The 12416-nt window shown below is 39.7% G+C and overlaps 1 protein-coding gene across 4 annotated transcripts in view; it reads right to left on the reverse strand.

Moving 5' to 3' along the window:
* The window catches only part of rab11fip4b (RAB11 family interacting protein 4 (class II) b), a 58048-nt gene that overhangs the window by 7180 nt on the left and 38452 nt on the right, over window positions 1-12416 (reverse strand). For all 4 annotated transcript variants that reach the window (XM_069697296.1, XM_069697295.1, XM_069697297.1 and 1 more), the window contains 8 exons: window positions 9303-9550; window positions 8613-8798; window positions 6583-6717; window positions 3641-3676; window positions 1897-1996; window positions 1176-1279; window positions 797-937; window positions 367-448 (listed from right to left, as the gene is read on the reverse strand). In XM_069697296.1, the coding sequence (XP_069553397.1) occupies window positions 367-448; window positions 797-937; window positions 1176-1279; window positions 1897-1996; window positions 3641-3676; window positions 6583-6717; window positions 8613-8798; window positions 9303-9550 (1032 nt within the window). The remainder of the gene's footprint in view (window positions 1-366; window positions 449-796; window positions 938-1175; window positions 1280-1896; window positions 1997-3640; window positions 3677-6582; window positions 6718-8612; window positions 8799-9302; window positions 9551-12416) is intronic.

A 12416-nucleotide genomic window follows, 5' to 3' on the forward strand; every position in this document is an offset into this window, starting at 1 on the left:
TGACACGTTGGTTGCACATTCCTTTTATACAAGCTAAAGTCTGGTTTGGTCCAATTTCCACAGGTCTCAATGCAGAGATATGCTTAAACAGCATAAGGCTGTCTCTTAAAACTTTGTCTGTAAATAAATCACAGGTGCCTCACTGACTTTGTCTGTGCGCACAAGTTATAGACTAATAAGAAAACGGCCATTTTTGAAAGTCGCAGTAGGACTGTTGACAAGTGTACATGTTAGAAAGAGAGACAGCGAGCTGCTTCAGTTAAGAGCATCAACTAGATGTCTTAAATGCAAAACTATGGACAGATAAAGAAATGACTAACAAGATAAACAAGAGAAAATATGCAAAGAAAAGGAAATATGACTTACTTCATCCAGTTTCTCCGTCTGTGACTTGAGTCGACACATGTTAAAAGTCATATCAGTGTTCTCGTCCTCCAGCTGCTTAACTCTAAAAACACAAAATCCAGTGTTTCGGTGTAGAGATGAGTGTGTCTTCTAGTCAGCTAAGGCATTGTTTTGGGCAAACAACCACAGAATATGCTGAAGCTTCACAGGTAGTTGACGAACCTCAGGGGGAATCTCTGAGCTCTGTTTAGCATACAGTTTATACAGTTTCCTATTCTGCATTTTCTCATAACATGCAGCCGCATCAACATCCATATATGAAGGGGATACGGACAAAGAAACCCTTATCTTAACTGTATCTTATCATCAGACTACAGATGAATGAATTCATGCATTTGTATAGAAACGGATAACATAAGAAATAGAGAAATAAAGCGTGTGTGTCTCTCACCGGTTGGTCAGCAGCTCTATCTGTGTGCTCTTGTCTCTCTCCATCTTGCTGTAGGCTTCTCTGTGTCGTCTCAGCCCCTCCTGCACATGTTGTTCTGCTCGGGTCTCTTGGTCTTTTAGCTGCTCCTCAAGCTCATGAACCCTGAGAGAGCGAACATTTTTATACAGATTATTACACAGATATTACTTTGAAATACAAAATTACCGCTACAATCTACTGCATTACGTCTGGAACATTAGATGTTATGGGGAGAAACATGTATTTACCTTTCAGCGATAGGAAGTTACACGAAATTATTATTATAAAATGTGCTACTTTTAGTCATTCATTTGTAGTACTGAGTCTTGTGTATCTCTGAAAGCCAGTTTTCTGACTCTACCTGTGGAATAGTTGCGTGTTCTCCTGCTTCAGTTTGGACTTGAGATCACTGTTCATCAGAATCTCACTCTCGAGTTCTGCCACCTTCTTTTCAAGAAAACTAACCTGATAGAAACAGAGACAGCTTATTCAAATGTGAATTTACAATATAAACATAATTAAACTGCACAATTATATTTGAAGATTTAAAATGACGTATGCTTAAAATGCTGGCCACTATGAAAAATGTGAAATTTTCAACAAAACAAAATATATCATACTAGATCAAAACTACAGTGAGAGTATAGTTTTATATAATTTATAGAGAGAATCTGAAAGCAGATTCATACTAATGTTTATACAATGGCACTAAACAACTTGTTCTATACTTCCTAAAAGTGCTGTGTAATGTTCCCTTAAATTTGAAGATCTAAGAGGAATCCTGACATGTTCATCATGTACAGTAAATTTGCATATTCAACTTAAGCTGCACATCCAACAAGAACATCGCTTCACCCTTTTTAGTGCCAAAGTATGAGCACAGGGCATGCTGAAGGTGAGCTATATTTACTCTTTCACTTGTTTTCACCCGTCACAGAAAAAGCAAGAGGTGGTATCATTACAGCCAATGAGCAATGGATATAGTGCTTAAAAAAAAGCTTAGTTGAATAGAGGTCTCTTAACAGAGATGAGCACATGGACAAACAAACTGCACACACAAAAGACAAGAAACATATTTATACCTTCTCATTGATGTCGATGTCACAGGAGTCAATGCTGTCTCGGAAAAGGTCCTCTGTACTGCCGTTACTGCTGCTCAAGTTGCTGTTGTGGAGCAGCTGCCTGCTCAATCACACAGAAACACAAACTTAGTGACTCTGTTGGGAAAAGATCCAGGTAAGACCAGTTCAGACTGTCTCTACATAAATATAGATAGACTGTATGTGTGTGAGAGCGTGAAAGAAAGTGTGTGTCCTTCAGTGATGCTGCTGCTGCTGCTGCTGCTGCTGCTATGAGGTTGCATAGATGATATAAGACTATAAGGACAGTGCCAGGTGGAGAGGCTGGTGCAAACAGAATTAAAATTAGCACACACACTTTGTCATGGCAGCCTCGCACAGACACCCACGCAGGTGTGTGTGTGGCCAACGATGACATTCATTCCATAATGTGACTTTAGCTGCCCTCTTTTACACTAATGGAATAACTTGAGAACAGAAAGCTTCTGCTCCGTCAATGAGATGAGCAATACAGAGAGGAGAGGAGAAGAGGTGAGGGAGGAGAGAAGACAGAAATAAGAAAGAATAGAAAAACTGATAGAGAGCAATAAAATGAAAGAAGTAATCAAACCAGACAAAGACGACAGTAGAGAGAACAGAGCAGCAAGAGCCAAACCTTATATTGAATACATAGATCAGGGCTGACAGGCCATTTTCACTCTGTCACCATAACTCAGTTTCTGTGGCTGGAAATAGGACAACAACCTAGATAGAAAAAAACATCTCACCCAGTACAGACCAACAGGCTGGTGCGATACATGACTGCTGCTGAAAAAACTAATGTGAAAACTACGGCCTGACTCTCTTGTCGGTTGGACGATTTTTTTTTTTTTTAGCCTACCACAGACATCTTTATTTATAGAATATAATGTAGAAAAAGATACTTGGGGTATGTAAAAAAATTGTTCTATATGCGTGTCTTTTTAAAATGTATAGTTCCTAGAACCATCGAAGTGGTCTTCTTGTTTGAATCAACATGTATAGCTGTGTAATGTCCTGGCTGGTAGCACAGTTGAAATGCTTTATGCCGTTGTTTTTGTAATGTTAATATTTTTTGGTCATTCTTTTTTCATATTTCAGTCTGCTCAGCACTGCAGCTCTGTAGAAATGCTATGCCACCAAAAAGGTTGATTACTTTTCAAACTTTGTCCCAGAAATAACAGCTGTGTCGTTTTTCATACAGGAAGGCTCCATCCTGCTCTTGTAGCTGGATTGTTCTTTTTAGATCAAATAAGTTCAGGTTGAGACACTCATTTCACTGTTAAATGTTTTTGTCGTGGAATCAAAATTGCTATCAAGACTCGTACATTTGATCTGGTATTGGTATCGACTACCAAAAGTTTGGTAATCAACCCTGTGTCAAACCTTAAATCTAAAGGGCCTCTTTTCTTTTTGGGGCCCTCAGTTGTGTAATGGCGGAGGAGATCAAGGAAACTAAAAGACTGTCTTCTTATTTCACTGTTTAATGATTGGACTGTTCGTCTCTATCTAAATATCTAGTCAGTAATTAACTAGAGCAGTGGTAGGACAGCTGAGTGATAAGGAAGCACAACGCGTAATCTCGTTCTGTGTGTGTGCGTGTTCCTATATCAATAAATAGAACAAACACGTGCTTCGCAGGTTGTTTGATGCATAAACACAAAGAGTCACCTTTCCTGTAGACTCACACAGACATTTGAACACACAGGCACAACAGTGAATGGCCTACCTTCCAAAAGCAGTACTGGAGATTTTCCGGTTGGGGCTAAAAAGGAAAAAAAAAAAAAAAAAAAGTATTTATTTTATTTTTCTGTGAATCTTCATGGTTATGTCTAGACTCAGAGCTAAACAATACAGAGAAAGTAACTACTGACAGAAAATTGCAATTTTGCCTATTCAGAGTGACAGATAGTATTTGGAAAAAGAGAGAGAAAGAAACTCTGAAGGACATGTCACTGTTAATACAATTTCCGTCCTGGTTTGATGAAAAGGTTTTTGTTTTTCTGTCAGCTCAGCAACCGTCTCAGGGTGACAAAAGCCCAAAGCCTCATTCCATATGATGCGTCTGTCTTTGCTGGGTTTCACATTGGATTAACAAAAATGAGCAAACATACTGTGGGGTTACACAGACGACTATTGATGTTGATATAAAACCTACGTCATCATCAGTGCCTGGCACAAAACAGACAGGCTTGAGGGAAATTATTAAAAATGATTATATCAGAATGGAGTGCAATGGGCCAAATATAGCAAATTCTTATAAAAGCTTTCTATTCTTTGCAAAGCCAAAAATGATTACTGTTGCACGCATGTGGAAGCTTTGTGTGTATTTTGGACAATGTCGTTGCAATCCATCCATGTTAGGTCCTATTGATTACGGGGATTATAATCAATCATGTATTTTGTTTTCACAACCTAATAATGTAAGAATCATCACGACTCTAAGGCAGTCATTCTGCTTCAACAACAGCTTTTCGACAGTTTTCTACATCACGATGCTAAATAAAGAAGTATTATACACGGTGCCGACAGTGATTGTGGAGAAAAACTAATAATTAAATAGTACTTTTCAGGGACAGAGTGGCAGAATATCGAGAGGCTTCACAAAAAAAAGAACTAACAAGAGTGTCTACAAGAATGATCCTCCAGGAAGATCCTTCTTTTTACAGAGTGTATAATCCTGACAAAACGATTCCCCTCCAGCTAATGTTTCAGTTAACCTCAAGCCGTCTTTGAATAGGTCTTAGAGGCCAAAGTGCACAGCGGAGATTCTGCCAGCAGAAGTTATTTTTTAAGCACTCAACATTTGGCTTATCTTTTGTCTACGTCTAAGTTGCATAGGTTTATTATTGAACAACATTTATATGCAAAATGCCACAAGAAAGCTTTTGTTTCATTCTTTCATTTGCCGGTACTCAGACAAACAGAAATAAAACGTTCATATTCTTAACACTGGATTAATTTTTTTGGACCCTCAAAACCCACACAAACAGACTTATTTCACAATAAGAATTTGATGGAAAGACTTGATGAGCTACGTGATCATTCAAGTTAGCATAGGGCTAAGATGGACGTTTAGCAGGTTCGGCTGGCGCAAGTGTCTGGTGCGCATACCCTGCCCATAGAGCATGCCCAGTACGTATTTATCTGACCAGTGTAGTAATGTCTCACCAGACACCAGGCTTAAAAACTCTCTATACTGTTAAATACAGAGAGATTTACTGTACTTGACTTTGACAGATTTAATCAGTATTATGTGAACTCGTTCCACACTCTAGGTTTAAGTACTCCTAAAAAAATCTTAAAATCCCTCAGTTTTTGAATCGATCTCCAAGGGCCTCATCTTTTCAGGTATGTTCGCAATTAATATTTATCTGACGACAAAAATGATTCCCTGCATCCCATTCAGTCTGTATCCACTTCCTAAGAGCTCACTCCATTCAAAGTAATGTCTCCAATCAATATATTTTCATTTACATCTCACTCGGTTATTCTTGCTCCTTTGTCTCTCAAAGTCCTTCCTTTTGCCCATCTCTACTTAATTATTAATAATGGGAAAGTAGGTCTCATTAGAAGAGCCAGGGTGAATTTTAGAGCCATTTCTCTACATGGAGAAATCTTGAGTCACTCGAGGCCAAGTAACTACAACAGAAAGTAACACCATATTTCACCAAGAATACAAAGTTAAATGTTGTCAAACAATTGTGTGTGTGTGTGTGTGTGTGTGTGTGTGTGTGTGTGTGTGTGTGTGTGTGTGTGTGTGTGTGTGTGTGTGTGTGTGTGTGTGTGTGTGTGTGTGTGTGTGTGTGTGTGTGTGTGTGTGTGTGTGTGTGTGTGTGTGTGTACTTGTGTTTTCAGGTGGACTGTACAGCTATTTATATTTATGGTCACCACAGATTATTATGTTTCCAATAATAGTTTATCTTATTACAATGGCTGATGAGGTACTAACAGGAGTGACAGCCTTGTGTAACAATCAGTGTTTGCATGTGAATAATGATGTGTTTGTTAATGCATGAAAAAGGAGAGTGAACACTTTTAATGCCTCTGTAGCTGTATTACATCATTTTTAATAAATTATGTAAAAAAAAAGTAAAAAAAATTAAAAAAAAAAAGAGCCCTCAAAGCAAACAGTGACTCCTGAGTCAGTCTAACGGGTACAATGTAAGTGGAGCAATACACTTCAAATCCTGTACCTGTATCCTGTCCATTATAATAACTGACAGCATCTGTTTCTGTTCAACTAAAAACAGCATGGTGGATGCTTCCCATCATCGTTAATTTGTCTTTAAAAGTACCTTGGTTGGGTCTAAAAATAACCTGCCAGGATGATTAACTCTTTCATCAACTTATTACAGAATTGGTCACACTACTGGTTTTCATTTAGAGGCAACTCAGTTATGAAACTGGGCAACATGTGGCTGTTACAGTATGTTTCACCATGTGGAGTCAAATGAATTAAAGTGGCAGTCAGCAATTACATGCTGGTGATTTGATTGGATTGGATTTAACTGACTAACAGTCAAAATAGTGGGTGTTCAGTAGGAAGGGTTTGAAGGCAGGAAGAACATTCTTGGCTCACAAGGTTACTTCTTATTGAACTTTTACTGCCTGTAAATCTAGTGCTGTGTGCGTGCGTGCGTGCGTGCGTGCGTGCGTGCGTGCTCCTACCTGTTTGTTTTGAGGTTTTTGAGGCGGGCCTCCAGGTCATTTAGCAGGTTGACCTTTTTGCTGCACTGAGAACAGTAGACATCCATCAGTTCACCAGTGTAGTGGTGACGCACCTTACGAGGAGTCTGGCCTGCACTGTAAACACACACAGAAACACAATTAAATCTCCAGAAAATGATCTGGCTATATGCCTAATCTCAGCAATAAAAACTGAAAGAGAATGGGCATTTAGATGGACTTGAGTAACCGCCCACTTCCAGATTACACCCCCGCCCCCTCATAGTATGGATACAGATACAGAGAATTTAGTTGTTTTAACAGATAGAGATACAGATAATGGTGTACTCGCTCATCCCTAGTATCCACTTAAGTTAACTCTTATGGAGTCATTTAAATGTTAATTTCTCAGTTTTGTTCTGAAGTTACATTTGTGACCTGCCGTGTAACTTTGATCTCTCAGTCGCACCGGGACAGACACTCATTTTATAACTCTTGCCCCAATTTTGTGGTCCAGCCAAAAATATTGTATTTATGTTATTTATCTAATTTATGAGCACCCGTTTCTTGGTTGCAGGTTGCAGTTTCTGTCTTCTGATCTGTACTCGGTCCGCCGTCAATATCCCTGGCCCACCCATGTACGTTTATGTGTGGGAAGCACTGCAAACCTTCAGTGATCTACTCAGAAACAGGTAACAACCTACTGGTAGCTCGCGTGCTACGTGTTGGAGTGTGTTGGGGAGGTGCCTAAATCAGGACAGCAAAACACTGACACAATCACCAAATCTGTTGTCAAAATAAAAAAAAGACATGATCACTTTCAAGATTTGACACAAAGATGCACTCCCTGATGTTGTTGTAGTCCCCAGTAACTTTCTGAAATACCATTATTTTCTCCCAGAGAAAGTCAACACAGTTCATAGCTCCTCAAAACATTGCTCTGAGCACAACAATCAGAATTGTTAATTTTTTTTTTGGTTTGGTGGCACTATCTCAAAACGAGCAAGTGTGCTTTTAACCCACTTTGTACTGCAGTTATTTAAACTTCATCCCCATATTGAGTTGTCTAAGACTTCTTGTAAATCGGGCCTCATTTTGAATTTAAATCTCTTTGCCAACTCCATTTGCTGAGTTTTGTCTGCTTGGTATGCGTGAAAGGAGCATGGAGCTGTATTGCCATTCTATCAGCTAGGAGATTTAATCCCATTAAACACATGCCTTTGATGAATATTAATGTGGCCTTCAGGGTAAGAACTCCTAAACCTTTCTATAGTCAAGACTTAGAATAATATCAGGTCAGGTAATGGTTCTGGAGCTTACAGAGCAGAGACTAAAGTCCATTGCATTTTAAGTTAAAGTTACAGAAACTGGTCACTGTTTTACATTTTGCTCCATCATGACTTAACCTTTGACAAACAACAAAAAGGCCTACACTCAAGTCAAATGTATAGTTACTTGCAATTTGTAGAACAGTGGTTCCCAACCCAAAAGTAAAATTATTTAGATTTTGAAAGGATTTGACAAAGTTTTAAAGTTCTTTGGAGGAGGTAGAGGTGAGCATGTCTTTTAACATTTGACTTTTATTGTGGTAATTTTACAAACGGAGCAGACTCCTCCACCACATAGACTGTCCACAACACCGTTAATATAAAAACAGTCAATTGTCAATAAAAATGACAATGAGAAGCCACCGCAGTAGCAGATCAATAACATTGTCAGGGGCTGAAAAAGAAAGCACAGCTTCACATGATTCACGTCTCATGATCAATTAACTGCTATTGAGGAAAACCCTTTAATCTAATCTAATCTAATCTAATATAATCTAATCAATTTCATACATGACCATCACTGGGTCAATGAGGCAACTACAGCTAATTTTTCAAGTACCTTCGCCAACACAGTGTTGATGCTCAACACCGATACCAAAATTGTACTTTTATTGTAGCAGTCATTGGTAACCCACTCAGCATTTAAACCTAGACAACAGTGTTTCACCATGTTTCACCATGTTTCACTCCTTAGTTCTCTCTTACCTCGAGGGCACAGATGAGCCAAGGTCGGAGCAGCCGTTGATACGAGCCTCGTCGTCCGGACAGGGGCTGCTGGGAGTGTAGTCTGGTTCCTCCCCTTCTCCGTAGTCCTCAAACTGTTCCTCGTTCAGGGAAGCCGAGGACCGTGTTGATAGGTCAGAGGTCACAGAGATACTTGTTTGACCACACCTGAGGAAGAAGAGAGAGAGGTTGGTGTTATACAATCTTCATTTTTGGGAGTTGAATTATAACAAAAGCAGTTCATGTGTAATTGTAGAAATACAGAATTAGTTTCAGATGTTTGTCAGAAATTAATGATGAGACTTTCAAATTCATGTCTACATGTCAAACTTTTGTTCGAGTCTAACCGATATATTTTCCCCCAAATATCACCTGTGGGCTGGATCACAAAAAGTAGCGGAGAGAGAAGACAGATGGAAGTGACTGCAGGACTTTGGCCTTTATTTGAAAGTAATGTTTTCTTCTTTTTTTTTGTCTGGATTTTGGAGAATCTAATGAAGGAAAACCTGTGAGGACTTTCAAACTGAATAACAACCACCAGAAGCAAAGATTATTTAAAAGACAAGACAGTAGAATGAAGGTCCCCCACATGTATGCAGCATGGGAACTACATTTGAATGTGGACTCTAGTGAGACAGTGAAACAGAGAGCAGAAGTATCAACAGTGCTTACTTCTCGCCTGCGAAAAAGAGATCCCCCAGTGCGTCTTCTTTGTCCCCCAATCTGGTGAGTCCGTCTGAGGTGTCTGACCCTTGGGTGCTTTCCACAGCACTGTCTCTGTCCGATTCCTTCTCCCTGCCCTCGTCTGCCACCTCCTCAGGCTCCTCCACCTCTCCTGGGAACAGCTGGCACTCGGGGACGGGGTCAGGATAGGCCCGCGTGCACATGATGACCGGACAAACCTGCTCCTCCTCACCACCCTGGAGAATAATCAGACGGAGGGTCAACATAGACAGGTGGACAGAGTCAAATCTTTATATACACAGAAACATTTCAGAGCTTGAACCGATCCGTTATAGTAACTATCAGGACGTTCCCAGGAGTCTTCTCAGTGAAAACCTTGTAACCAATGACAGCATCAGTTAAGATAGTTATTTTCCATTGCAGACAAATGTCCATAAATTCACCAAATTTAAAAAAGACATTCCTTATAAATAGAGATTTTGCCTTTTAATCCACTTTTAGATATTTTCTTGTAATCTAAAATAATCCAGTTATAGTTGTCTGTACATCATGATTACAGAGCAAATATAAACTGCTGGTAGCCAATGCAACATGACTCTTTGTGGTGCAGATTTGCCTAAATGTAAAGAAATACAGAGTACATGTGGTTTTTATAGTGATAAACTATTTACCAGGTATAGCCTAACTAAAGAGAAACTGTAGCAATAAAGGTAAATAATTCACAATATTTGATTCACTATGTATTAGTGCATACCTTATCCTCCAAATATTTTCCTCTATAACAATACAGGGCACACTAAGATACGTATTGACTATGCCTGTAAATCAAAAGAATCTAATACAAAAAAAAATATAGCCTAGGGTTGTAACCTTTTACATCTTTATATTTGGAGAATTTTTGGATAGCTAAAATAGATCTGAATATCTTGCAAATTTATATTTTTTGGACAATTGAGGTTCTCTGAAATTCATCTTCCCTTCCCTTGTTTTTAGTTTCAGAGGCGCTGTTCACAAATGCAATCAATCAGCAAATGTTGTGGGTAACAGTTGGGGTATATTGGTAATTCTGTTTTAGGGTGGATTTCCCACTTAGTAAATTCCTTCACTGTGGGAATGGCCACTGAGTCCATTCAGGGGAGTCTGAAGGGCTAGAAGGGTGAAAGGGTGATGGGGCAGAGGTCATGGGTCCCACTCTATCTTGTTTCACTCTTCAAAAAACAGCTCAAATCTGGTCTAACGCCACAGAGAACAAAACCTTAACTCAGCATGACCAAACAGCTGAAACAGACAGGAGTGGGATGAGGAAGGGGGCGGAAGAGTGGGATGAGAAAGGGGGCGGGGGAGTGGGATGAGGAAGGGGCGGGGGAGCAGGTGATGTGGCAGATAGAGACGAGACAGGGCTGGGGGATGGATATGATGGATAATAGTGAGTAAAGGAAACAAAAAAGTGGCGTGTAAGTAAGCATGGAAGACGAGAATAAAGCTAACAAGTGAAAAGAAAGAATGAGGCAAAATATAACAAAGCCAAGAATGAATGAGCAGTACAGTGTGTATGAAGATGAGAAAAGATAAGAGTGTGGCCGGTTCGAAGAAAAGAGATGCAAGATATTTCAATTACTACTGAATGAGTGTCAATATTTCCCTCTGAGATGTAGAGGAGTGGAAGTATAAAGTAGCACCAAGTGAAAATACTCAAATAAAAGTACAAATACCTCTAATTTAACTTAAGTACAAATCTTAAGTAAATGCACTTAGTTACTTTACAACACCGTCTATCACATACCTGATCAAGCACACACATACACACACACACACACACACACACACACACACACACACACACACACACACACACACACACACACACACACACACACACACCAAAGTTATGTACAAGTATATTGAAAAGTATCCATTCAACACACAAACTAAGGCTGTGTACTGGTACAAAGAGTCTGCATGGGGTCCGAGGCTGAGTGACAATAAATCAAAGGATAAATGTCTCTTTGGCATTCCTTCTCCCTGCAGCAGAAAAAGACACGCTGTGTGTGCAGGGGAAATGGGCAGGGGAACGTGAAATGTGAAAAAGGATTGACAAATCGCTGTAACAACATTAGGCACCAAGACTGACATTAACCGGAAAACTTGACCTCATCGGCAAAGCACTTAAATATTCAGTAATCACAAATTATCTTAACAATAACACCTTTTTCATGAAGCACATTTTTCCTAGGCTTTATTGTGACAATATATATATAATATAGCACATCATATTTAAAAAGCTTCCTTTTCCTCTGTTAAGGTGAACAATGCTTCAGCAGCCTTTGACTTACTCTAGAAACAGCAATAATGAACACTGAGCAATATGAAGCACACGTGCCATCATTTAGGTTGTCATTTAAAGCTACGCTAAACGCTAAAGATACAGCCGCTGTTGCAGGCAAAGATTCTGGTGGACGGTAACATCTTACAGTGTGTGTGTGTGTGTGTGTGTGTGTGTGTGTGTGTGTGTGTGTGTGTGTGTGTGTGTGTGTGTGTGTGTGTGTGTGTGTGTGTGTGTGTGTGTGTGTGTGTGTGTGTGTGTGTGTGTGTGTGTGTGTGTGTGTGTGTGTGTTTTCCACCAGAAGAACGTTGTGTTCCACAAGTCACTTTGAGCTACTCTGATGAGGACGGTGAAGGAAAAAGGTGATGACGAAGAGAGTAGTTGTGCATGTGAATGTTTGTGTTTACAGTATATTATTCTCATGTACCAGCCTGCTGCAGAGCTGCCTGGGGCTTTAACTGTCAAAACATGAGCCTACGGAGTGTTTTGAGTTACTTGAGTCCCTGGAGCACAAACACAGCTGGCCTGCCAAACAGCATCCAAATTGCCATTGGCTCTGAACGGAGGACTCCAAGTTCTGTTACACTTTTAACTGCAGCAGCGCAGCCTGAAACCTGGTGAGCCTTCACACCCCCTTTGACCAAAGGAGGGTTTTGATTACCATTAAATGTTTGGCTGGGCCAAATCAGATGACTTGTCAAATCAAATACCCACAAATTAATCCTCAACCTAAAAATCCAACATTTCCAACCCCCTGAATATCATGTAATGCATAGTAT

Source organism: Brachyistius frenatus, unplaced genomic scaffold, assembly GCF_029030835.1.
Source record: "Brachyistius frenatus isolate BFR_SWC_R1_liver_20210118 unplaced genomic scaffold, ASM2903083v1 Contig_23, whole genome shotgun sequence".
NCBI lineage: Eukaryota > Metazoa > Chordata > Actinopteri > Embiotocidae > Brachyistius > Brachyistius frenatus.